Source organism: Rhea pennata, chromosome 3, assembly GCF_028389875.1.
Source record: "Rhea pennata isolate bPtePen1 chromosome 3, bPtePen1.pri, whole genome shotgun sequence".
NCBI classification, from domain to species: domain Eukaryota; kingdom Metazoa; phylum Chordata; class Aves; order Rheiformes; family Rheidae; genus Rhea; species Rhea pennata.
Window position 1 is genome coordinate 43,001,409 of NC_084665.1, and position 27,927 is coordinate 43,029,335.

The following is a 27,927-nucleotide window of genomic DNA, read 5'->3' on the forward strand; positions in this document are numbered from 1 at the left end:
TTACCTAAAATACATGTTGTTCATGGCATGTTGCTGGCACCCGGTGGCCTTGTTTGCATCCTTACGTCTTGAATGGGGGGGGTTGTGTGTCAGGGTTTAGAAGGGGTGATTTGCAGGCCAGTAAGGGGCAACCCTGTAATTAGAAATTTCCTGATAGGATGCACAACATTTGACCTGCTGGTTTAAAATAGAATAGTATATTCTCTGTAAACATTTTATGGTCCACCTTTGATAGGGATGTATGGTAGAAATAGGTGGTGCATTCCTATCTGATTCTAGAAGTACTCGTGAACATGTACTGCAGTATTTGATTTGTGACATTACAATAGTGGTTTTGATTAATAATGCTTTATTAATTATAAGCATAGACTTACTGAATAAATCCTATTCATTCTATCAAATGGCTCTCCATGCCTAGGTAAAATTATTTCGGTAATTATAAAGCTACTGTAGTATTTGTCTACGTTACAGACTTTGTGTTGTTAGCTCTGCCAGTTTCATTGAAGTCCAGGGTACGAGCTCTGCTTGACCCCATCTTTGACATGGAACAAGGCAAAGTTGAGCTTTCAGCTGCGCATTTTGTGGTGAGAAAGGATGGATGTGATAAGACAGGATCTTCCCCCAAAAAGAGAAAGGGGTGGAAGAAAGAATATCCTTCCTGATGTGACTCTGGACCTGGATGCTTCTCTTTCCTATCAGAGAAATGAAACCAGAGAGGTGACGTCTCTGCTGAAAAGAACTGAACTCCCCCGCAAAAGACACCAGAGTTGTCACTGTTACTTTACATGCTTGGGTTTAAAGAGGAAAGTAGAAGAGTACGCATGAGGAGTGCTGGTGCCAGTCATCCAGGGGGGAGCTCTCCTCTCGCTGTTTCTAGAAGATACAGATTTGTAACTCCTGATTTTTTTTTCTTCCCTTTCTGTATAAAACACGCAAGCACTGGGGATCAGTTGTTTTATCTACTACTGAAATGCAGCCATCAGTGCAGAATAACATGAGAGCAATTTGAGAGGAAGCGTGGAACACTATAGTCAACTGAAACTAATTACCTGATTAGATTTTGGCCAGTCTGTGTGGGTTGACATCCAGTGGTCTTGGCGATAATACCTGCGAACAAAGCCAAGTCTAGTCTTGCTTCAGTTAAAGACTTTGGACAAAACCTCTGGACTTGAGCACTGAATGTTAAGCACTGTGAAAATAGGCCACTGATTTAAAGTACTCATGGCTACAATGCCTGTACGTGGGCACCTGGGTTACCTGCACTTACATGGGTTTTAGAAACACTATTTCAATCTAAAGGTGATTCTGTTTCAATGAATTTTAACTCTGCATCAGATCTGCTCACAGCTTTAGCATTTCTTTCAGCACGTGCAACTTCTCCTCTTAGAAATTTAGCCCAAGCCTGACCTTCAGATCTTGTAGACTTAGATATTAACCTAAAGCGTTGTTATCTATCTCACCTAGTGTGCTACAGTACTCCTATCTCTATAGCTCCACAGGAGTTAAATACAGGATGGGTTAGCTTTGTTAGGTGAGAAGTATTTGTTACTGCCATTGCAGTCCTCTCTTACACCATCTCCATTTTTGATCTGTTCATGTCTTTGTTTGGAAAATGTTTGGCATTTTTCAATGCCAAATATGCAATGGCATGTGTTCATTATTTTGCCTTGTTAGGAGTATCTATGCAACATTTCAAGTGTCTGTAGCGTTAGGGTATCTATACTCGTAAGTCTGATGGTGGTTTTTTTTATCTTGGCATCACTCTAAAAAAGCCAGTACTTGAAGGGAACATTTGAAGCTTTCCTGTGGAGAGAGGGATGGTTCCTTCATGGTGTTACTAAAGCACAGTCCACCAAGTGAGCAGAGCACATTTACAAAGACTTGAATGTCCTTAGCTCTGGCCTGGAAGCTTTTGGGTGCATTTTCTTCCAATGCTGTTGAAGTACTGCTCTCTTCCTTCCCAGGAAGAACAAAATAAAAACTGTCAGACGAGCTGTGATGGTTCAGTGGTGACCATTGTAAGAGAAATTTAGAACTTCTACTCTAATCTCCTGGCAGTCCATTCTCACGCATTACTAAACTGAATTGGGCAAGTGTTGATGAAAATCCAGCAGGTGGTAAAAGAGATGCTCCACAGAAAAAGAAATTCTAATAGACAACCATAGGAAAAAATATTTTTGCTAACTGGCCGACTGTTTTATCTTAGCAATTGAAGTATGTTCTAACCTGTTCCTTAACAAGAAATCCACATCTAAAATAAATATTGAATTCTCTCCTGTTTAAAAACACTCTTAAACTGTTTGCCTAAGAGGCCGTGTAGTAATGAAGTCCTCGAAGTTGTGTTTAAGCATTTCTTCTTACTGCAAGAATAAATCTTTCAGACTTTCAGCCTCCCACAAAGACAACGAATGCAAAGCTGTAAGTGTCATAAACCTCAAGAAACTTCAGAAGCAGTTTAAAGTAATAAAAATACACTTTTGGACACCTCTTGCTACTTACGTGTGGAACTAGACTAGACACGAATTCCAAGGCCGAGCAGGGAAATGAGAATTCACCTTATGTAACCTGCTATTCTCTTCCCTTCTCTCTAGCGTTCCACAAATCAGTTGTCACGGTGTTGGCAGGAGTCTTCTGAGCCTTAGTTAGCCAGGAGTTTGCCCAGCTGTTTGGCCCAGGATTTCACAAAAAAAGGAGGAAATCTTTCTGGCTGAAGCTTCTGTAAAATAACTGGTGCAGAGATCAAAGCAGCAGCTTCCCTATCGGGGGGGGGGGGGGGAAGAGAGTAGTTGGAAAGTTTGGGGAGGGGGTGAGGTGAGGTGACTTTCGATGGGGCCTGGTCTCTTTCTGATAAATACTCACCCTAGAAAATAGTTATTCTCCCAGGAAAAGTAGTGGGATTACACAGGCAGCAAGATGTCCGTTGTTCTAAAAGAATCTGTAAAACTAAGCTCCAGTGCAATTTTGTGGTTTGAACGTGTGTTTCTTCTTCTTACAGCTACTTGTTTTGCCATTGCAGGATGATTTGGAAATTCGCCTTGTCCGTTTTTCTGATGGCAGCGCTGGCTAGAGTAACAGACACCAGGAAGAACCGTCCCGCGGGAGCAATTCCATCCCCTTACAAAGACAGCAGCAGCAACAACTCGGAGAGGAGGCAGCACCTCAACAAGGAAGTGCTGGCCTCTAGCCAGGAGGCCCTTGTGGTCACGGAAAGGAAGTACCTTAAGAGTGACTGGTGCAAAACACAGCCCCTGCGGCAGACTGTTAGTGAGGAGGGCTGCGTAAGCCGCACTATCATCAACCGCTTTTGCTATGGGCAGTGCAACTCCTTCTACATACCGCGGCACGTGAAGAAGGAGGAGGAATCCTTCCAGTCCTGTGCCTTTTGCAAGCCGCATAAGGTCACCTCGTCGACTGTGCAGCTGGAGTGCCCTGAGCTGGACCCCCCTTTCCGACTCAAGAAAATCCAGAAGGTGAAGCAGTGCCGCTGCATGTCTGTGAATCTCAACAACTCAGGCAAACTGTGAGAGCAGGCGGGTACCTACTGCATGGCGTTGCCCCCCTCAGATTTACTGCTGCCTCTCTTCTCCCACCGAGCAGACTCACTGTCTATTGTGTTGGTTTGTTGCTTCTTTTTTTTCCGTGTTCTTTTTTTCCTTCTTTCAGGAGGCATCTCTCCAGCAAGGAAAGGCTCCTTGTCACTTGCCTACTGGAATAAAGCTTTTTAATGGGCTGTGTTAGGCACTTTGCCATAAAGTTTCATTGCATTTCCAGTGTCAGCTGACGGTTGAATCCTCCAGAGTGCAGCAGGTTCCCAGAAGTTGGGATTGATCATCTAAGCGACCAGTTGGCTGAATCCAGTATTAAATGTTTCCACTGTGTGGAGTAAAGCCCTCTGCCCTACACTCCAGTCCCCTCCACAAGAAGAGAAGGCCTTGCTAGTGTTTCAGTCCAGGCTTGCTGTTCTCACGACCAAGCGCTGGGTGTGCTGCCCGGAGCTGGGCGACGCAGACACAGAAGAGACAGAGTATTACACCGAAAGAAAGTGAGACTCTCTTGATGAGGCTCTTCTTGCAAAGACAGCTTTGATGATTGATTGTGCAATGACCAACTCTTCTGGGCTGGTTGTCTGAACCACAGATAAGAACCGAAGGGGAGGGCGGGAAGTGTTAGGTCAGCCTCCAGGATCGCATCCGCAGACTGAAGATGGATTCTAACACTGTTGTGGTTAGAATATATCAAACACATGGTCTCTGCAGTAGTGTTTATTTTGTAACCTAGCTATAGTAAACAGCTGTTTAAAGTATTATAGACCTAGCCATGTATATTTTCCTTGTGGCAGAATATGCCAGAGATTAAAATGTGTTGAGTAAGAGACATGGTTGCTAGATCAGTAGCCTGGCTTAAAATGGACATGTTTTTAACTAGGCTTTCCAGTAGGTTTTTTTGTGTTAGGTATGTGTGTGTTTCTTACTCCAAAAAAGGATGGCATCCATTTATTACCTTGTATTTATACCTGCTCGGATTGGTGGAAATGGGATGGTAGTAGGAGAGGAGCTGAAAACACTTAAGGAAACAATGTTTCACTTAAGGTATTAAAGCACTGTAGCACAAAAAACAAAATTTGGTCTTTGTTGGACTGAATACAAAAGCTGCCTTATGCACCAGTGTGTCAGGTGTTGGGAGCGGCGGCTCTCCCATGCAGTGGTTGGAAACCAGGTAACTTGTTAGTATTAAAGGGCAAAACCACCAGTAAGTGCTCTTGGAATGGGTCACAGCTATAGGAGCAGGGAGAAACTAAGCTGTAATTACGCAGTACTGGTGGTCTGCTGAAATTTTGAGTTCTGACTTATCGGTGTTGTTAAAGTTCATTTAAAATTATACCGTGTTGTTACTTTCTTAGCAGAGTTTAGCTTGTCTGTATATCTCATTTGTTCCAGTTCTGATCTGTATTAATACCAGCTGCATTAAAGGCCTACATCTAAAAACAAACCAGCTCCTTCTCCCAGACCGAAGCCCATGCATGGTAAGTTGTCTGAAACACACCAATTATTAAAAATGGCAAGCTGACTCCCTGACGCATGTCATACAGTTCTGCATTTAGTGAAACCAGCTTGCTGTAGGAGCCCTTCCCTGCCAGCCTCCTTAGGTACCGTCACTCCAAGGGGTTAATGCGTTTAGTGCTCTCGCCAGCCAGGAGTGCAGTGCCACAGGTCTCTGTTATGTGAGACAGGCTGCTCTAAGAGGCTTTCCAGACTGAGCTCCAGTGGAGCTCACCAAGCGGTTTACGGGGATTGGCACGGGCAGGATGAGGTTGGTCAGGTATGTTAGCCCTCTGCATGAACCGCTATGCAATGTACTTTCTGTTGTGGTCTTTCACAGTCGAAAACGCAGAGGGAGACTCCTTGCGCTTTTGAAGCCACCACTGCGAGGCTGTCAGCATCATGCCAGCCACTGAATGGGCAATATTCAGTCTAGGCTTGAGACTGCTGGGGGGAGGGAGGGTAAGGAAGGCAGCAATAGTTATAATCTAGTATGACGCCAGGGATCGTGGTCTCCCTTTGCAAGAAAAGAACTGAAAGCCAGGCCCTACTAGCATTTTGGACTAGAGAGGGAGAAACACCTTAGTAACTTCAGTTAGGAAAAATGTGCAAGAATCTTTATCTTTAAGCTATGACCTGCCTGGGTTTCTCATCAGTTTGCAATATGAATATGCTGCAGCTTAAAGCTCCTTCTAGGAGCTGTGTTTATGTAAAAACTGAGTTGAGCTTGTAATGGTTAAAACTGTATTTAATTCTTGTTTTATAAATGAAAACAAAAATGAAGAAATGCTCTAAGTATAATGTAATTATTTTATAGGTCTACTATTAAATTATAGAATAAAGAATAAAGCTACTCTAGGGTTATATGGTATCCAGGTGTATGGGCTTTGCTTCGATACCCAGTATCCAACCAGTCTCAAATCAATCTTATTCTTCAGCTTTCTTCTGGCCCTACCAGACCTGGGTAAAGGATTGCTCACCCTAACTGCTTAGAAAAGCCTAGCTACCCTCCTCCCTCAAACCCCAGGGCATCTATAAGGGAAAAGAAGAAAGGAAACTGAGCTAGCCATAGAATTTGGAGTTGACTCTCCACATACAAATCTTGGCTTTTTTGGTTAACCGACAAGATGACAGTCAAAGCTCCACCACCAGCTAAACTGCTGGCATCACTTGCGGTAAGAGAAGTAGCTATTATCCTGACCTAAGTGGTTTTCCTTAAAATATAGTTAGATCACTATGTAATAGGCATTGGCCTCCTCATGGAACAAATCTTTAGAAGATGTAGTTGAATTCAAACACTTACTATCACCTCTTGAATTCACTATATGTCTCTCAAACTGTAGCGTTTGTTGTTGATTTTTTTTTTTTGTATGTTTGTTTTCAACCCTGAGTAAAGATAGTTAAAAAGTAATTTTGAAGGTAAACTTCAGTCAGGAAAGTGAGTTCCCTCACTGAGGTATGACACCTCATGTGACCAGAACAGATGCTTTTTATGAGTCTTAAAAGTGGCAGGAGCATCTAGCCCACAACTACCAATGGAGGGCTGTGTCCTTAATGACACTATAAAAGACCTATGCAGGAAGCCCTTCCAGTAGCTGTTGGTTTTGAAAAATTAATGTTCTTCTGTGCATTAGCTAGAAGTGTTGTCAGGGGCCTCTACTTGGAGCTTGTGAATACCTTTGTCAGTTGGCCCCCAAAGAGACCCAGTAGCCATCTCCAACACCTCTCTCATTTCCCCTCTCTATTAGCCCTTCCCCTGCTTTGCAGGTAGCTTTATCATCCAGCGCTGCCTCGGACATCTAGCTATTAGTGTTGCAACCAAGACTGCAGCTTTGGCTTGCTCAGCTTCTTGCTGCCTGACCACCATCCGTACCAAAAACATGTGATGTAGTTCAATAAACTCCCCTTTTGTGGAAGCAATCCAAGAGCAAGGCAAGTCTCTAGGGAGATAAAATAGGTTTTACTCAGATAGATCCAGTGTTTATTAAACTAGCCTGCAGCACACTCCCTGATGTTGCGGTACAGGGAAAGGGAGGGAGCACAATAAGTATTAAGTTCTACCATGCCAGCATTGCCAGGACCCCACTTTGTGAAGGGTGGCAGATGAAGACAACACCCCCCCCCGCCAATTTTTAAGAGAATAAATTTGAACTGCCTCTGGGAATACAGGAGAGAACAGTGCTGACTGACCTAACGTGCACACAGTTTTCAGAAAAACTCCATGCTTTTGAGACAATGGACTTACCTTTGGATGCCTTTACAACTAGGTTGAATGGATGTACAGCACAGGTGCAGCTGAGCCTATAATAAACAAGCGAATGGCTTGGAGAACCTGTTCTGTAGCTTAAGTCTTGTATCATTGATGGGTAGTGGAGATGAACAGTATCAGGCATTGCTTTTTTGTCTTCTCCCTTTATTGATCAGTTCATACCATCTTCAGAAAAATTCAGTTCTGTCAGGTTTTGCCTGTTCCATCTGTGGCAGCTTAAAATTGGTGCAACTTAAGTAATTGATATATTGGACTTGGCATAAATGCAGCTCTGCTTCTTTATTTAGAATATGCAACAAAATAATTACAATCCTAAAATTAATATTTTCCCTCAGTGAAGTTAATAACTGCTTCCAACTCTAAGCTGATGACTGAAAAAGAGAAGAAAGAATGACATCATATGGGACGATGATGTTACCAATTGCATTGCCACTGTTGGTTAATACTAAACTGATTTTTGGAAGTTCCGTGGGATGGTGGTAAGTGCTACAAAAGAGCCAACACTACTGTAGCATATGACATGTGACAATTAAAGTACCACTTCCCAAAGGTTTTAATTTGCAAAGCCAAACAACACAGATCTATAGCTCTTCATAAAAGCCAGACTTCCTAGAACTCTCATTCTCAGCAAGTCACACCTACCTGTCACATATGAAAGTCCTCATGTAGCTGCTACAATCTGTTTTAAGTAATAGTGAGCAATGTGTGATGTTGATGGTCAACAAAGGCTCAAAATTTTGTTCACTATAGCTCTTGTAGGACTATAGCCTAACTAAAAGCATACTACGCTTGATGTTTCAGTAAACTGGATGGAGAGGGGACCTCAATGGGTGTTCTACCCTTAAAACAAAAACAAACAAACAAAACCCCCTTACCCTCCTCCCCCCTCCCTTACCACATTAATCCAGATTTCTATAAAAAGCAGAGTATGTCTCTTAAAAAAAAAAAAAAAAAAAAAAAAAAAAAAAAAAAAAAAAAAAAAAAAAAAAAAAAAAAAGGAGCAGTCTTGGAACTTGCACTGGGATTCCACTCTGGGAGTGGACCCCACTGGTTAGCTTCTGTGCTGCAAATAATGGGCTGCTTTGCTTCATGCAGAACTTAGAAAACAGGCTGTAGAACAGCAATGTGAGAGAGACATTTCAAATGGGTTGAGTCTGAGGAAAATGCAACTGGAAAACCCATGAGGCAGCTTGTATCTTAAGATCATAACAGTACCACCAGCTGCAGCCAACCTTTGAGGCTGTTCAAAGAGAGACAGATCTGCAAATAAGTAGTAGTATCCATCTTGCAGATTCAATGGAAAGGGTAGTATGTATGTGACAGTACTACCAAATTGCTTGACAACACATTAATGATATAAAAGAATATCTATAATTATTATTATATGCAGATTATACTTTTTATGCATGTTTTTGTCCTAGTAGATAGTGTTAAAGCAGGAACAGATTGCAGGTCTTTGTAGTAAGAATGCAGTAAAACTCCCAGTGTGTATCAAATCAGCTCCACATCTGCAAAGGAAGAGTCCAGTTCAAACAATCTAAGCCTACTGCATTACTGGAAGGTTTGTACAAGCCAGAGAAATGAGTGATAAGAAGTCTGATTAGGGTAGAGGAGGACTCTGAAATTCCTCACTATCTCCACTTGAGGAAGAGGTAATATATATCCACACAACTAGATTCTGTCACCATACTTCTCAAAGGCAAGGTGAGAGAAGCCCGATTTCCACAAATCCCTTCACAACAGGATTACATTGAGTACTGGAGGCTGAAAAGGATGTAGTGTTTAGGCAGGAAGTGGACGCTAGCAAACTATAGCATAGCCTGGCAGTGAAGAATGAAAGCAAATTTTCATTATTATTCCTTTTATTTTCATATAAATTAACATTCTAAAAAATCGAATAGAAACACTAAATACAGTATTGCACATAGTGATCTTTGTTAGATGTCCTATTATTTCATTTAGTATGGCAATATACATAACTGTAGGTACTGAAGGGAACAGGAAGGCTACAAACCAAAACATGCTACTGTATGCTTGCAATTAAGAGCAAAGTTAAAAGGAAAAGACTATTGTTTACATAAATACAAACATGAATTTGAATTAGTGCCATTAAAATAGCTTTATTTTTTAAAGTTTTTTTCCATAAATTAGTTGTAACAGCAAATAATCTCTTCTTTTCACTTCCCCGAATAGTAATGTTACTCCTATCAACACAAAATTTTAGAACTCCATTCGTGTTAATTTTTATCCCTGCCAGAAATAATTATGAGTACAGAATTTCACAAAGGTCGGTCAAGCAACAGGAGACTTGCTTTTCACATAGTGAAAAAACCATCTTTCCTAGTGGTTAGTATATATGAAGAATAACAGATTCCTGAGGTCATAATTTGCACTTCCCCTTATGACACCTTGTAGAGTGTATTAGCTTCTGGACATCCAGGAACTCCTTACGATGTACTAGATTAGAAAGGGAATAATCTACCCTAGCAGGTTAGGTCTCATTTGCTGTACCCCAGTGTCTTCTAGGCTCCAAGGCTGTGAGCAGGTACATCCGATTCAGTTGCACACACCGACTGCTTTCAGGGAAAGTGCATTTTGAAAGCAAAATGTTAGCAATCGATCAGGCTGATTGTTTTGGGGCTTTTTAATTAGGACTGACAGAAGGTGGTGTTACTGGTTGAACAGATCAAGATTGACATAGTAAATTCTGGACTGCAAATGTGGTCTAAAATGGAAGCCCTAAGTCATAGACTTCAATCATTAACCTCCTAGTCAGGAACACTGAAAGCCTGGAGGAAAAATCTGCAATTCTGTTAAGTGTGAAATTGATGTGAATTTGTTGGTAGTCTATGTTCTGTCACTAGAATTGGCTACTGTTTTCCAGAAATGTCAATTCCATGTGCATCTTTTAATGGCTTTCTAAAGGAGTTTTAAATTAACAGTAAAGCTATTTCCGAAAGGGAAGTCATGTACATATGGCCAAAAGCCTGTCTGATTTAAGTGATAAGGAGTTAAAACTATACTATACCTTCTAAAGTTCATGTAAAAGTATTAGCTGCTTTATATATTAACAAACTATAATAGCCAAATCTCTCTCATATTCTCTAGAGTACTTCTGTGCTTTTCTGTATTTTCCTACTTTTCACTTAATTTTTTATGTTGGATTTCTGACCCCTATACCACCTGGCATTCACTATCTGGCAAAAGATGAAGTAAAAGTATGCTGCCTTATCGATTTTAAAGATAGTTACAGTAAACATCTTGTTCCACAAATATTTAGTCATGGAGGGCAACCAAACAAGTTGGGAAAGCATTGATTATACTGTATAAACAGCACTTAACGATTCAAAATACAAACTACAAATGCCAACATGAAACGGACACAAACAATTCACTAGGAGTAACATTTCTTTCCCTAATCTAAGTGTAGTGCCATGAAGTATTTGTGTTAGACAGATGTTGCCAGTAGGAATGGAAATGTTTTACTGTATCAAGTAGCATTCTTACAAAGTTCAACTTAATGCAATTTTCAGCATGTTCAGAACTGATGCAGATGCTGCTTTTTACGCATGCTGATTTGGCCTATTTGTAATATACCATAAACTTTACAAAATATTATTTTTGACTGGCAAAGGAGATACAGAGTACAGGGAAGGTGTTTCAAGTCCATACCTAGTCTATTATTGGGCACTCCATTAAAGTGATTACATTCGTTCATGAATGTTCAATAACACATCAATTGGTGGAAAACTCTAGAGAACAAAACGGAAATTCAGAAAGGTCAAGCGAGCAAATGATGAAGATGATGTTGTTTCCTTCCCCCTCACCCTCCCACCCACAGACAGGTTGAGTTTTGGTAACCAGGTAACAATGGCTTTCACTTTTCTTCTCTCAAATTTTCATACTTATCTTTGCTTTCTGAAAAACAGAAAACATACAGAGAATTGAGTATACATAAGAACACATGCCACACATCTGTAAAGCACAGAAATACGTAGGCCAACATTCAGTTATACTTACTGTAGGGTTGATGTCACAAATAAATTCCCTTTGAAACTAAAATTGAAGCAGACTGCAGCTAAACATTGCGCTTATGAAATATTTTTGTTTACTTTCCTTTTTATTTTATCAAATATTTAGTAACATTAGGAATGCCTGCAGTGGTAAACAGACAGAAATCCTGATATTCAAGTCTACTTGGAAGTCTCAGTTTCAGTACGAGTAAAAATGGTAATGATATAGGAGTAATTAAGCCTACAGTTATTTAAAAAAGACCTCCCTCAATGGCTTACAAGCGTGGAGATGTAGGGCAGATGAAAAAAATCCAAATCAACATTTTCTTTTAAATAATGTCTTGATCTGGTTACAAATTAAATTGATAAAATAAAGTCTAGTTTATCATTCCTAACCAAGTTGTTACTCCACTTACATTTCCTGTGGCACTGACTATAACCACTTCTCCCTAAACACTCAGAGTAAGAAACAACAAAAACAATTCTCTCTCTTTCCTTCTGTCAAATTATACTAGTTAATTTGAATTATAGTAAGTGACTGCTTCATTTCAAGGATATGTCAGAGTAACACAGCAATGAATATAAAGCACAAAAGAATTCAATCACGCCTCTGGGAGGAAAGGAACACGAAAAAAATAATCTATTTTCAGATTCTAGCAATATAATTCATAGTCAGCTGCTACAGATATAATTGTAATGTGACGTGCCAGGTTCATCTTCCACTAGAGGAAAATTCATCCATTGAAAAACACATCATGATCTTACCAATGTTTAGGCAATCATATTGGAGTATTTTCATTGAAATGATAGGAATTAGTCCTCTACTACCATTAAACACATTTATCTGGTTTCAGGAGAAAAATCAGAGGATAGTATTGTCTCTTCCTATGACTGCAATTCCAAAGAAATCCAGATCAGTGGAACAGAAAGAACTGTTTTTTGACACAGTGGCCCAAACTGAGTGTCCCTATCATTCACCTTCCATTACATTTTGCAGCTTTTAGAAAACAAAATAATTACAGACTGAGTAAGTCCGGAATAACCTTTCTTCCTTTTAGATGTATCCCATGCTAAAATTTCATACAACAGATGTACAAGGCAGAACATGCTTCTCTTGTTTGTGCACATCTGTTTTGTGCAGTAACATTCACAAGCAGCAACTGAGTTTTAATCTAACACCTTTCATGAAAATGTCAAAAATATTTTTTAAAATGAGTGCATCGAGAATAACATACCTACGAAATGCAAAGAGCAAAATGTAGAAAGACTGATGGGAATAGATGCATAGCTGTATTTTTTACTTACAATTCCAGAGTCATGTTTTGGTCTTATATTGTAAAGTGATTTCCCCTTTTTCTGCCTGCAGACTTCCTCTGCTTCTTTAACTCTGAAAAGAGACATAATTTATAAATATTCCCCTAGACTAAAACCAAAGACAGTGGAGTACATAACTTACAAATTTAGGCTCGAGGACACAAGTGGGTAATTTAATTCCCCATATGTTTATTAGCATACTCCATGAAATAGCATTTATACTAATGTAGCTATCATTGCCATACCATCAGACTGTGGCACTTACAAGGGCAGACATAAGCAATGGTTTAATCAGTTCTAATTACCAAAAGTAATCAGCGTTGTGGTTGAAAATTCAAATATATCCGGATTTAAAATACACTGGCTGACACAAAGACTAGCCTTCTGAACATTCAGCCAAACCCTGCTAAGAAAACTCCCTTTCTTGTTACAACTTTTCTTTCTTTTTTTTTTTTTTTCTTTTTTTAAAAAAAAAAAAATCTTTAACCAATCCTGCCCTCAGTACTTCAACTGTAGGTTTAAGAAAGAATCTCAGCAAACTCTTCTGCCTTTCACCCAAATCTGTTTGCATTTAAAACTGCAAAACAAGTTACCCTAAATTGCTAGTCTCCATTCTCTAAATTAAAATATTTAATAGATGAGGCTTTAAAAAATCCAGAATCATTTTTAAAGAATATGACATTTGCAACCAAGGTGGTGCATGTTACTGTACACATCCCTTTCTTTCCAAAAGCAAGGGTAAGCAGCAAGGCTTGCAGTGCTCTCTGGAGATAAACACACTTGGGCTGCTTGAGTGTAAAGAGAAGATCAGGTCCCAAAACTAATGGTGTCTCTTAATAGGGTTTCCTGACTTGGTAAATGGTACTAAATTAGGGCCTTATGAAAGGATCCCAAATGACACATTTTTGATGAGATTAATCTCTTCTTTGACATCAAGATAGGGAACAAACCCCAAAAGGTAGAGAAATGTACTCAGACTGGGACTATCAGAATCAGTCTAGTGAGTTCAGTGTACACTGAACACTGTGAAATATTTTTTTTTTACTGTGTTTACTTATTCTGTAAATCAACTTTAAACACGCATGGTTACTGAAACACTGATATTACAGATTTAAGTTATTAAATCTCTGAGCTTCAAAGGTTTATATAAACCTTTTATACAAGATGGCATTAAGTAGCGTGAGATGTGCTAGTTTTTTTGATGAGGGATGACAGTATCAGTTATAAATAAGAAAGGAAAATAAAAATGTACATCCTGTATTGGCTATATTGCACACACTTGCCAACAATAGACTTTGGATGGTGCTTACTTTGCCCTTTCATCGTTATCCAGCAGTAAAAAAAAAGTAGTAAATTGATATTGAAGAAATGATATATCTTTGGCTGTTTCTTTGTGGTTTATCTCCAGACCACTTGCATGTCTGCTATTTCACTGAGGCTACACAGGACTATGGGAGAATCAGACTCTGTGTTACTAATATTTTAAAATAATTCTTTTGTGTGTGGTAAGGGCCAGATTTTTGATAGTATGACTCCAGCTGGGTCTGCTAAGCACATTAGAAAAACTGCCTTCACATTCATCTCTGTTATCCAGCTTCGCCAGACACACCTCGTTCTTTTCATGTTTCAAATTTATACTTCTGAAAATTAATTTAAACTGTAGTTCTTTTCCAGCACTTCCAATAACCTGCAATCTTAATTTGATAGCCTTGTATTTTATTAATATAGGAACACCTTTACTTGCACAGGTGGGGAAATAAAGTGCTTTGAAATCTGTTACTTTTAAGCTGTAATGCTTTTTGTCTGATCTGCAGATCAGACAGATTGCTGCAGCACAACAGAGAACAAAAATGTCAAACAGCCAAGTAATTCACCTATAAAAATGTATGTAAATAGATTCAGTAAAAGTGATAGCCAAAATGCTGTGGTAGCTTCTGAGACAGACGCTTCTGGGAATGGTACAGAATACAGTAAAATTCCAAGTCATTTTATTTTTCCTTAAATGCCACCTTTTCTTCTGCTTAACTTCTACTTATATCTGAAGGAAGAAAAATATCTGTGACATTGATCTTCCCATGATGTTTTCTGAACAGTCAAACACATTCCAATTCCATCAAAAGCAACTCTCAAAAAGACAGTTGTAAAATAGTATATCCATAATATCATTTCCTCTTTTTAATATATGACTATAGCTGGCTGCCATCATTGGTAGACATAATTTAAATTAGAGAATGAAATGTTACTTGGGAGTAAATTAGCATCAAATCTTGGGGACTGTACAAGTACTAGAGAAGTTAGCAAGATGAGTGTTTTTTTTAGAAGCAATTTAATATATGCAGGTATTCAGACTACTCATCATGCAAATGGCTGCATATGTAACATACAAAAATATTTTCTAAACCACTTCACACAGATCCAGATGTTATTCTTAGGAAATGTCAAGGAATATGTAGTTCTACTCTTTGTCCCATCGAAATATCCCCCTTCAAGGACGGATTGCCCACTGCTTGACTAACAGAGTAGGTCATAGGACAGCACAGTTTCTTGTTAATTCAAAACAAAAATCCTTACACAGAATGGATCATTTGATAATACAGTGATAAGGGTTATTTTCGAAAATACAGTTCCTGTTAAGTAGCACTGTCAGTGTAATATTTTAAACTCTCTGCTTCAGTCAGAGAAATCACTACATGGGGAAAGGCTGCCTTGGCTTGAAGCGATAAAATGCTATTGATGCCATTCAGTGAGGGGAAGAGTCAGAACTTCCGTGCTGCTTAAACTGCAGTCGAAACTTGTGTTTTGTATATCCTAATGAGATAGGCAAAGATACCTTGCTTCTGTCAGATCCTGTCTGGCTCAAGTCATATTTCTCACCCTGGCAAATTGACGTGCCTCTTCCTCTTGCTCATGCTTTTCCTGCACTACTTCCTACTCACTTCAGTGGGACTGTGATAGGTGTAGAGACACAAGGTAATAACCTAAGACCAAAAAGATGTAAAAGTTATATGAAAACTCGTGGTCACGTCAGGGAGACTGGGTTAACTATTCAAGTGGTCCGAGTGCCGTGAATAGATTCATGCATCTAATTCAATACTGGGGGGAGGGAAAGGGATATCTGAGGAAAACAACACAACAGCTCTAATCTGCGAGCCTCCCTGCAGTCACAAATGGGGAAGCAGTTGCACACAATGGCATACTTCTAGGCTCCAGGCCAAAGTGACACTGCTCTTCTGCCAGTGCAGGCAGCAAGGAGCACAAAAGAGCATTAAACAGTTAAAAAGACATTCCCAGGAAAGGAGTGGGCATTCAGCTGTCAGGGCCCTTGTGGAAAGATCAGCTGCCACTAAGGGAGGCTATGGAAAAAGAGTATGAAGAAGGTGGGCGTTCCCCAGTTACAGAGAATTACGACCGTTGGGCAAAGGCAGGTGTGTGTATAGACTGATTTATTGTTTTGAAGATCTGTTTTTACTTAAACTATTTACTTCTATGCAATTAATACTTTCTGTTATAAAGGGACCAAACAGCCTCTATAACTACTAGTCATTACTTTCAAGTGCAATACTCAGACCTGGAACAGCAGCTCAAGGCATGATCCGAGAGCAGGTAAGCATGGGGTAGGTGAAAGAGGACCTACCAGGTCCTCTTGAAGAAGCTGGGTGATACGCTTAACTTAGTAAGCATGATGGGAATTATTCACAAGCTTACAGTGCGCTAAGCTCCTTTGCTAGATTGATGCTCTTACTTCCTACATTTCAACTGCTTCTCAAACTCACTTTCTTTCAGATAACTTACTTCGGTTCATTTGCTATCTACTCCTGTCCCACCCCATGTTAATTTTGACTCAGAACAGAGCATATCAGTTGATAGGAAAGGTAACATTAGCTGTATTATTTTTAATAACTTTTGCCTGTTACTTCTTTACCCAAGTAATTTCTTGCTTTTGTCTTAATCAGGACATAATCACAGCACCCTCCCAAAAACAAAAAACCAAACTCTTCTCCACCTAATCAACCACAGAGTTGCTTAACTCTCACTACAGTAATCTGAAGAGCAGAGGCATTCAGAGCAGTGGATCTGGCATCAGGCCCAGGGCAGATTCTATAAATACCAAATAAGAAAGTTCCTAACTTGAATCTGGACAAATACATGCCCTTAAATATTAATTAAACTTAGGTAAAGTGGCTTTTATTACTGCAGAAAGGGTATCGTACCAAGCAGCCTCGGTGATAAGAAAACATTTAAGAAACGTACAACAGTGTGCAAAGCCTAGCTCAGGTAAAAAACCCACAAGTCCATAAACAGCTAAGCACTCTCAGAGCCTAAGAATTAGTTTCAAATGCTGCCACTTCAGAGAGATTCAGAGAGTCTAATAAGTGTTACCCTAAACAAAGGAAGTAGTTTCTTATTTCCATCATAATAAAAACACTTTTCTCCAGTGCTTTCACTTCTTTTTACCTCCTATGTATTTTGAGACAAACGTATACAGTGTTCACTATGATTAAGTTTAAAAAGTCTGCAAGATGAATAAGAGTTACACTTTGGCATGCCCACAGGAAAAAGAAACCCGACATCCCTACAAGCCCAAAGACAGAGTAGCCTTATCCACCTTCTAGACCAAAAGCCAGCCTGGCCACAGCCTTATCAAGACTTACAGAATTTCTCTCATCATTCAGTCCAATGAGAAGGGTGGCCACTTTCCTGCCACTAAACATTAATAATGTTGTCTGAAGTATCTGTGGCAGACAGATTCATTTCCTACTGGCTCCATCTAGGCTTGGTAGCCTTACACTTCACTAGAGAGCACTACGACATGACAAATGTAAGCACAGTGAGAAGGCTGGAATGTTATATGCTGTAGATAGTTACGGCTGCTCACAGAAACTTCCACAATAAATTCAGAGACATTACTTCTATACTCTGACAGTGCAGTTCATGAAACTTGAAGAAATTTTTCTGCATATATTCTGTGTTTTGTAACATAAACCAAAGCTGAGACCAATACTTATCATCAGATAAAATATTTTAGCATGCAACACCACCTTTTTTATTTAAGTAAGTTGGTTGGGCTGGAAATAACTTGTTTATAATAATAATAGTACCTTGAAATATAAAACCAAACAATTCTCAGCAAAAATACCCAATGCCAAATGTTCCTATGACCTCAAGAGCAGAAAATTTTAAAATTGTTTCTTGGAAAACTGTTCCAGAGTAATGGGTTTAAGTTTTATTTTTTTGACCTAGTTATTAAAATATTGAAATGATTTTTGCTACGAAGTTTCTTTAGTGAAAAAACAGAGTAACTGTAAAGGAAAAATACAGTTCCAAAAAAAGTAGAACAAAAAATATAGAGTTTTTACTTTCACACCAACAGGCTCGAAGTGATGACATAGATATGATTCAGTATCTGACTGCAAAGACTTTATACAGATAAGAAGCACATTGTAATGTGCCTGGTCCCATCAAACTGACTGATGAAACCTAACCTCTGCCTACCAACAGAGAGATTATGTATTAGACTACCTTGACATCACTGCCAGCTTCTTGCATGGTTCCTTTAAGGACCATGAAGCAGACAATGCCTGGCTGAAAGACACAGAGATTAATTGTACTTTGGCTCAGAGAACCAAGGACAAATCGACTAAAATGTTTGAATCTGGCCACTTAACACAGACACTAACCTGTAACAGGACCATGAATGTGATCCTGTTGTCAACAGTGTAGAACTGACTTCACAGAATACATTTTAAATTTTCTTCAGTGTCCATCATGTCAAACTGACCTAAAAATGAGGCTTCCAGGCCAAGTGAAATTGAAACCAACTGAAATGAAAATGAGACCTTCCAATTTTCAGAGTGTCTCTCCAATCCACAATACACTTCAAAATATTCTGAAATAATTTCAATTCAGAATTATCAGTCTGCAGAACTGAAGTCTTTGAAATCTGGCTTGATTAGGAAGAAAAGAATGTGGAATGTGTTAAAATCTCTCTCTCATAATTTCTCTATGGAAAAAAATATCCAGTTTCTCAGTTCTATCTTGCAATAATAGTTTTGATAGTCTAGAGATTCTGCTCTCACCTGCATAGAGATACAGTATGCATAAAAACACAAAAAAAGATGTTGTATTAAAATACATATTTTAACATAATAGCTTTAGCATTAAAGAAAATTTCACCTTGGAAAAGTAATGACATGAAAAATTAAACAGTTAAGAGTGGCTATGATTCTAATAAAATGCATATGCCTGTGTCCACTTAAACACGTATTTCCTGACTTCTGTCATCACATTCATAAATTTTATTCTTGTCAAGGTGGCCAGTATTTTGGACTACACATCATTACCTTCTGGCAAGATGGCAATCATTATCCTACAAACTTTGCATATGAAAATTGAAGTTGCCCTAAGAAAAGATAGTCATCACCTTCCATTGTTTTTCTTGGGACAGAAGCCAGATTGCTCTCAAAGAAGCTGGCTGCCTTCTAGGCTATTTGGCTAGGAAATTCAACAGGAAATGATAAGGGAAAGGAACAAGATTTGAGGTGAGGTAAAACTGGTAACATAATGAACAAGCAAAAGAAAGAAAACTCAGGAGCAAATGGAAACGTGAAACTATATGTGCTCTGAAACATTTTGAAGGAGTAAAGGGGATAAAGGAGGAAAAAGTGTAATTTGTAAAAAAAGAATGAGAAAAGTCTTAGTGAACAGACTAAGCATAGAAGGAGACTATCTTACAGAGGATACAAAGACATACTGTGGACAGATAGCAGCTACAATACTGGCAGAACAAGAGAACTGAATGAGTAGAGGAGAACACTGGAAAGAAAAGAAGCAAAGTCAGCAGAAGTCAGCTGGAGAGTCACAGAAATAGAAGTACCCAGGACAGGAGGCAGGAATATACAAGGACCCCAGGTTTGTGGCATCAGGTGTCAGAAGATGCCCATTTATAGCCATGCTCTGACCTCAGACTGACTGAAGATACAGCAAGCCTCTTCTCAAAATGTAAGAACTCCTGACATTAGACTATCCTCTGTACTCATGCCATAAAACATTCACAGTGCCATACACTTCTGGATCAGGCTGAATGACAGTAGATTTTAAGTCATGAGAGTTTCAAGATTTGGACATGAACAGTTTAATGACAAATGCTGTTCAAAATATTATAATACAGTATTGTATCTCAAATGCTTCTTTGACTTGGAATGAAAACATTTCACAAGTAAAGAAAGTACAACACCATATTATTATAAAGTGTAATAGCCATAAAAACAGAAGGCAAATTTCATTGTGAAATTTTGATTCGTATCTATCTCCTGTTATGCACAACACACATGTTAAGATGCAATTTAACATACCTGAATGATACCATACCATCAATAGGTTAATAAAGAAGACACTGCTGAAGAGTCCTTTGATTGTTTATTTGGGGCCATTCTGGAATCTGGCCTTGTGTAAGTCACAAAAGTCAGGAGAGATTAGATTGGAATTTTTGTACTAGATCCTTCACTGTGTTTCTGATTAGAAGTCATGCGTACTAGTTGCCTTACGTTTCTGTATGGAAGTACTTGTTCCTTTCTTAGAAAACACAGTATTATTTAAACAAAGTTAAACTAAGGTATTAAAAAATAATTTCAAGCTGAGATCTAGACTGAACCTATACCTCCAACCTGAACAATACCTCCAAACATTTTTATTTTTCACAAACTTATCCCTGAAGAGCAATGCTAAGAATGAAAATCATTGCTCTCCTCTCTTTACCAAAAACCCCTGGTATTTTCATTGACAAAAAGCACTAATTGCAGAAAGTGCACAAGGAAAGAACAAAAGTACTGAAATAATGAGCAACTTCTCTCTCAGCTGGACAGCAAATTGTCTCTTTGTGAGACATTGCCTCAAAGGACCGTTCTTTGCTTCTGAATCTTCGCTGCAAGTATTTTTTTCTATGTTTGTAATGTAACCCAATATTTTCTGATCAGAAAGCTATTTTCTCCAAGTTAAATTTTTGAAATACCATCACAAACTTTGAACTGAATATTTAAAAGATGCTAAGTAACAAAAGCTGCATTGTTTTGAAATGTTGTCGTTATACCTACGTATCATAAAATGAAACCTAGCAGTATCAAACTCAAATTATTAGAGAGCAGTGAGCTTCATGTACCTGCATAAGAAAATGCATCTACCATAATAAGTGAGTACTTCTTAACATAATGCTAGGAGATTTTGGTCAACATTACAATAGCACACAAGCAGTTTCACAATCATTTGGAAATGTGACCCCACTAAACATATTCCATATTTTTATCATTTTCCTCACATGCTGCCATTCCATATACATCTTTCTCTTCTTTTTTTCCATCTCGGCATTCCTCTGCAAGTGCATATTCCCATATCCCCAGATTTCTCACTCTCAAGTCTGACTCACTGGTTCCTATTATAAGCGTTAACAAAATATCCCTTAAATTACTCTGTGAGGACATTGCTCGTGCTATGGGATTTAATGCCCTCCTCTGCAAGCAGAAGTGGCAGCTTACCAATATGCTCCTCACTGTGCAACGTACAAATATCCAATGCCAGACTTTAAATTGCTCAACAGCAAGTTTTAAATCATCCTGCCGAGGAGTCTGTAGGGAGACATACCAGTCTTTCTGCAGAGCGAGATCAATGAGCTGTGGAGACATGCTGGCCAGGAATCTCCCTTTCATCTAGATATACACAGTGTGACACACCAGGTGCCAGCTTAACTGCTATTCTTACGGGAATGGGCAACTTCTACATTTGAGAGATGAGTATATTTTTTGAGCTTATAGATTTTTTTTAAAATGTGTCAAAGATTTATCGTGGGAGTTGAAAGGTTGAATAAAGCCAGCCAAAAGAAATTCGTAAACTTAGTGTGATGCAAGATATCAGAGACTTACAGAACTTTACCATAATGTTGATTCTGCTTATGAACTCTCCTCTGCTGGCATCACTGACTCAGTTATTTTCTGTTCAGTGACATGCCTTTCCATAAATGCAAGAGCCAGACTAAGCCTATGAGCAATCTTTATCTTATGCACACAATTAGAAAGTATCTATCTTTCCCTCTCCTCTTGCTTTTTTCCTTCCCACACAGAAATACAACTTTATTTCCCTTATTTAGTTAACTTTTTGCAAGGTTGCACAGGCTGTCTGGAACAGCAAATGTAACCTGAAGAACTGAAACACCCACAGTAGCAGACAAATGAGTGCCAATATCTCTCTTGCATCCAGAGAAAGGGAAGATTGAATTGTGGCCCTGCAAGAATGCTTGTCCCTGCTTACTGACCTGTTTCTAACAAGATCTGAATCTGTGCCTAAGGTCTAATGATAACCACCTTTGACAAAAATGGAGCTTTTCCTTGTTCTCTCTTCTTTAAAATTTAAAGATAAGTTCTAAAAAGGTTGACTTCTTACTGTAGTAAGCCAGAGTGTATTTCACATCATTTAAGAAAAGATGAAGTAATAGACTGCTTAAGTGAGTCCTAAAGATGGATATTTGCTACCCACTTCAATACGAGATCTTCTGCATTCTAGCTACCATGAATTTGCAAACTCCATATTTGACTGCCATACAGAGTAGCTGCTCAACTTCTCCCATTTTTTTTTAATTTGTCATAACTTTTCAAGATTTCCCTCTGCAGGGGTTTATTGAGTATTGCTTCACCAGTTCTTTGATTTCTTCAGTTCCCAGGACAGGCTATCTTTTCCTGGCTCCTAGGAAAGCAGTAGTGCTCTGGACAACTGTTCTGTAGTCCTCACTGGACAGTGAGAGAGTGAAAATACTCTTTGCTCTCAAAGAAGTGCTATATTGGACTAATGCATTTAATGTTGAACACTTTACCTTAAAGATACAAACAAACTAGAAAATAAAAGGGGTGAGGGGGAACAAAGCCAGTGATTTATGGGGAAAGAGTTAATGTATTTGTATGTCAGTTTGCATGAGACACTTGCTCTCTCTACAGGAGGAAAAAAGATGCATTTGAAGATTGCTAGTGTGATCTTTTAAGATAAAAGTTATCCTGAAAAGGTAAAACTTTTGCATAGCTGTCATTGCAGTTGTGCATGATCTGACAATATGTATTCAGAGGGCAATTTCTGTTTCAGGGCATGCAGCAACTGAATTAAATTATGTAATGAGGCAGCAGAACAAGACACTTGCAAGGATCAAAATTATAATTCTTCTTTCAAACAACATTGAAAGGGAATCAGGGAAGATAATGTCAACTTTTCTGGCTTTCTTGATGATCACATATAAAGGGCAACTTTTACCTGCAGGTATCTTTCCAGAGTTTTCGAAGTATGAATACAATGCATAGCCTACTAATGACATAAAAATATACAGTGGAGGAACAATAGTTAAAAAAAAAAAAAGAAAAAAAAAGGATGCCTCTGAAAACCTCAAATATGCCCTGTTTAGGTTATTATTTTTTAATTAATTGCTTAATCAAGAAGTTATATCACTTTGAAGATTTACACTTAAGAAGATACATCTTTAGGTTAGACATAGCATGAGAAATTTCAACCTAAACAGAACATTTCTGAGAACATTACAAATAACCCAGGTAACAATTTTGATCAGAATGCTCCACTTAGTCTTGACTACAGTGTAACCACAAATAATAGCACTGTTAAGATGACTGTAATAGACCTTTTGGCAGAACTATGCTTTCAGTGTAATTTTCAGGTGCATTTTTCTTTTTATTGCTACTGTATTTAACAGTTTATCATGCATAATTTTCTCTACAGCTGGTATTTTCCACTTCTGCTTTATTTCATCTGACAGAACTGAGCAAAAGCAGTAGAAAACTTGAGAAAAATTAATTTGTTTTTAACCTTGCATCATTTTTCTTCACTTTTTTTCCCTCATCTTCTTGTAAAAAAATACAAAGTCTGACAGTTCAGTGTTTATCTTGTGCATATAAATGCCAGGCAGACCAATAAACAAGTTGAAATGCTGACTGAAAAGTGTTTAAAATAAAAGTTGGCTGACTGCTTTCTGTAAAACACACACACTTTTAATGTATCGGTAACAAAAAGTAATACTACCTTAGGAAATACCATCTATGAAAAGCCTTTGGGTAAATTATTGTAAAACAGTGTGACTCATATCTTCAGAGACTAAATAAGGAACAGCCACTATTAACAAGCAATTCCTTTCCCTACGCAATCCATATGGAAACTGGGATATAAAATACCCTAGAAACGTTGCCCATAGCATAAACATTTATAAAACAAATATTGGAATGGAGGGATAAGAGGAACGAAAGGGAAAGAAAGATGCTCAAATTAAAAAAGAAAAGGGAATGAAGTTTACTTTTTATAAATAATGATCATAATAGAAGTACTCTACGTCAGGTAGCACCCAGGCAATTAATTCTCTGACAATGGTGGCATATGATAATATTTAAAGTCTTACCATATCTGTCATTTAGAAACTTTACTGCCAGTGAAAGCCTACAGAAAGTTGCCTTGACCATTAACGTACTAGCCAGCTCTTCAACTCTAGCAGCAGAGAATAACATAACTTACCTTATGCTCGTAGAAACAATTATCAGCTCTTTGCTGACAAAACACACAACAGGAAATTCTAGCCTTCCTTAGGGTTAATGATATTTTTGTGACTCCAATGGAGTCAGGATTTTACCCCTCAAATATTGCTGCTGAGACCTTCATATAATCTAGTCACTAGTCGTGTCGGTGTATACAACATTAAATAACTAATTTGACGGACATAGGTCATCACAAAGTAGATAGAAAGCACTCATTCAGCAACATCATCAACATAGATTATAAGCCAGTTTCTTGAACAAATAATCCATATTGCAGTGGCACAAGCAGATGTCCATCATCTGTGGATCTGTCCATACAGGCTGAGATTTTGAAAAATATCATGTTGTACATTCTTACACCTTTTTGCAGTACTTATTTTTCTGTCAAGATTCTTTGTCCTCTCTCAGTACTCAAGAGGGCCTCACATCAAAGCATCCTTTCTTTCACAAAGAACACTTGAAATGGCAAGTCAAGCAAATAGCCTAAAGAACAATTTTAGGTATCAAATTGAACTATGATGGCAGACATAATATTTTCCATGGAAAGGCTTTGATAATACAGTTGCTTTAGCAAAGAAGAGTCTTTGCTTCTAGGGAAAAAAAAAAACCTCTTGCTTTCCTTGGAAAATTTTTATTCCTACTACTAATTTTGTCAAAATATTTTAATTCCTAAAAGGCAACAAAAAGACTTTTAGTTGTCCAGGCCTGAAATGGCACTGTGTCAAACTTTTCTGAGAGGTGAGTACAAACCAGGAGATTAAAGGTTTCCAAATTCTAAGCCTAGCCTCAAGCCTCATCTGAACAAATTAAATCAATAAAGAGGAAGATTTAAAGTGGATGAGACAAGTCAAAATTAAAATTCTAGGAAGAAAAAAAAAACTACATACAATTTTTGGGATGGATCATTTTCAGTCTGTGACTGTGATTTTCAGTGACTTCCTGGATTTCAGCTAATTCTAGAAAGCCCCTTACGGCCTGCTGAGGGTGTCTCCTCCTTCCCATCACCTCCAAAGCTTTACCTTGGCTCTTCTTGCTACTTCGCAGGAATCTCCCAGCTTCCTTGCCCACCACAGGCTCCCTGGTTCCTGTGTCTCTCCCTCCCTGTCTCATCTTGCCTCTAAAGCTATTGTCTGGGTAAACATGCTCAGTTCCTTTCAGGCTAATGACACCTTTGCCCTAGAAGAAGACAGTGTACAGCCACTTTTCTCTCTGCTGCTTCAATGCATAGCATAATACAGACTATTCATACAGTGAACTGAAAGAGAATTAACTGATTGTACTGGAATCCCATTCTCCTCTTAAGCTTTAGATGTAGAAGAAAAATAGCATGAAGAGGCTTTGTGCTTTTTTAGTTAATTTCTTTTAAAGAAAAATATTTTGCAATGAAAGCTTTTAAGATGAGGTTGTTTCAGCGGAAATACTGAACAAATTCAGTATTTCAGAAAGGAAAAGACAGGTTTTTTTAAATACCATTTTTTAAAAAAAGTGCACAAAAATACAAATTGAAATTATCTTGTATCAAGTTGGCAGCTAAATCCCTGCTTAGGAAATGAGACAGTATTTTACTGTCAGCTCAATTGTGAAGAGAGATACTTAATTACCTAAAATTAAGTCAGATAGTAAAGTGAAACACATCCCCAGAGAGCTGCTCCACTGTGTTACCATTTGCACCACAATCTTGCAATAGGAGTAGAACCTAGTTTTCTTAACTGTGAGATTACTCGTTCCTAAATGTATCCACTTATATTAGATATACACACTTGACTTATTGATTATATAGGTGCTTAAGCAAAGTTACCAATTACTTCCAACATCCTGATGTCTGGGACAATTGCGTCAGCTGAGCGTTCTTGAAAAACAGGCCTATTCTTGATACGTTACCTAAACCTGGACTGGTATCAATCATTTATGGGACCTGAAGTTTCAGCCTCGTTAATGATAAGGCATAGGCGTAGCTTCACTATTCTTCTCCTGAGGTCATCCAAGTTGCTAACAGATGTAAAATTATATAACTGTGTTTACCATTTTCATGTTCGTATTTTTTTAATCTGTCCTTATATGGCATTTATTATTTATGAAACAGCTGATTAAATCTTGGCATCATTTCTATATACAAAGAATGACCACAATAGCTGCATGCAAATGAAAGCAAGCTTCATAACTCTTCTAATATATGGCACAGACAGCGTGGCTGATATTTTACAAGTACCATCTTAGTTCTTTATGCCATATATGCAACATTTGCATGAGGCTGCGATTTGTGCTACATTTGGTTTGATTCTTTTCTTAAGACGGGATTAACTGACTTTTTGATCTCTCCTCCTCTTCCCCCTTCTTTTTATCAACCTCATAGGACAAATATTTACATGTCATGTCTTAATGCCTTGTTTTCAGTAAATAGATTTTCAGTAAAATCTTTTCTTAACTTTCAGACCTGAAGCAAGTCTCCCTTTGCTTGCATTCATAGCGACACACAAGTTACATGCTCTACCAAAAATATCATTGACGGAACAGACCTGAAAAAGCTTTAGCACAAAGAGATATTAATGTCTCATTCACAAGAGCATGACTACTAGAAGAAAACCCACATAAAATAAATGTTTCTGTTAAAAAAAAAAAAAAATCAAAAAGACATTCAATAGGTTGTGTGCTAATGAAGTGAGGCTGACTGGTTTCTGTGTGATTGCTCCTAGCAACATTCTGAGAGAAGCCTTTGAACAAACAAACAAACGTACCTTTCTTGCAGAATAAGTTTGTTTTCCTTCTTCCAGAACTCTTTGAAGTCAGAGCTGAATTCATGCCAAATACTGAAGAAAGAATGTGGGGACACCTCTTTCTCTCCCATTTTTGGTTTCATACAGAAATAGGCTGCAGTTTCCAAAAAGCTGTCAAAGAAAACAAAAGTGGCATACATTTCAGTACCCACAGAATATTTCTTCTTCTTACTTTACACCGACATGGCATATAGTTACTCCTGATAGCAGCTCTAAAATGTAAGAATATAAAAACGTAGCAGCTTGAGCTCTTTGGAGACAGACAGATACACAATATAAGATGATGCTTCTGTAAAGGTTGGGGTCTGGCATTTATCATTTGTTCGCTTTTTGACCAAACTATTTTCCATTTCAAAAGCTAAAATGAGCACACTCCGTAAACCCAGACACACTTACGCATATACTGACTTTCTGTTGTGTTTAAAGAAATTTTCAAAATACACAGTCAAAGCCTATAAAGATTGTAAACAAAGTTCTTTAAATTCTGTTAAGTCCATGCACACAAGGGGATAAACAGCTTATGTGGAAGCATACACAGAAAAGTTGTTAAAACTCAAGCCCGCTATACACTAAACAAAAAATGATGCCATGGAAAACTGGGCCAGGAACAACTGTGCTAGAAAACAGCTATTCATTGTGATTCTACCATATCTGACATTCATTTCTGAAGGGAGGAATGGAGTTTTTCACTGAAAGGCCTAGAGCATATCTGCAACACAGAGTGAGACTGTGTTTGCAACTAAACTTAGCAGATTTCCAAAGGTGAATTGTTTTTATTTTATTTCAAATTTGACAATATGCAGAAACATTACACTGAATTATGTAGGAAGCTATGGTAAAATTCTCTCAAAAACTAATTGCTTGGTTAACTGTTCCATTTTATTTTTTGACTTCACGCTTGTAAACACCAGTGCTTCAAATCTGAAGCTTAAAGTGCAATAACTGGTTACGTCA

The 27,927-nt window shown here is 38.3% G+C and overlaps 2 protein-coding genes across 5 annotated transcripts in view; one reads left to right on the plus strand and one right to left on the minus strand.

The window, feature by feature from the left end:
• Positions 1-5,822, plus strand: part of GREM2 (gremlin 2, DAN family BMP antagonist) — a 38,692-nt gene extending 32,870 nt beyond the window's left edge. For 3 of the 4 annotated variants that reach the window (XM_062573651.1, XM_062573650.1, XM_062573652.1), the window contains one exon: positions 3,017-5,822. In XM_062573651.1, coding sequence (XP_062429635.1) covers positions 3,018-3,524 — 507 coding nt within the window. In that variant the 5' untranslated portion in view covers position 3,017 and the 3' untranslated portion in view covers positions 3,525-5,822. Of the gene's footprint in view, positions 1-2,995 lie in introns of all 4 variants that reach the window. The other variant, XM_062573653.1, reaches the window with a different exon arrangement.
• Positions 5,823-11,199: 5,377 nt separating this feature from the next.
• The window catches only part of FMN2 (formin 2), a 164,249-nt gene continuing 147,521 nt past the window's right edge, over positions 11,200-27,927 (minus strand). Inside the window, exons 17-19 of the mRNA XM_062573654.1 lie at positions 26,935-27,084; positions 12,627-12,708; positions 11,200-11,226 (exon numbers count right to left, since the gene is read on the minus strand). Of these exons, the coding sequence (XP_062429638.1) occupies positions 11,200-11,226; positions 12,627-12,708; positions 26,935-27,084 (259 nt within the window). The remainder of the gene's footprint in view (positions 11,227-12,626; positions 12,709-26,934; positions 27,085-27,927) is intronic.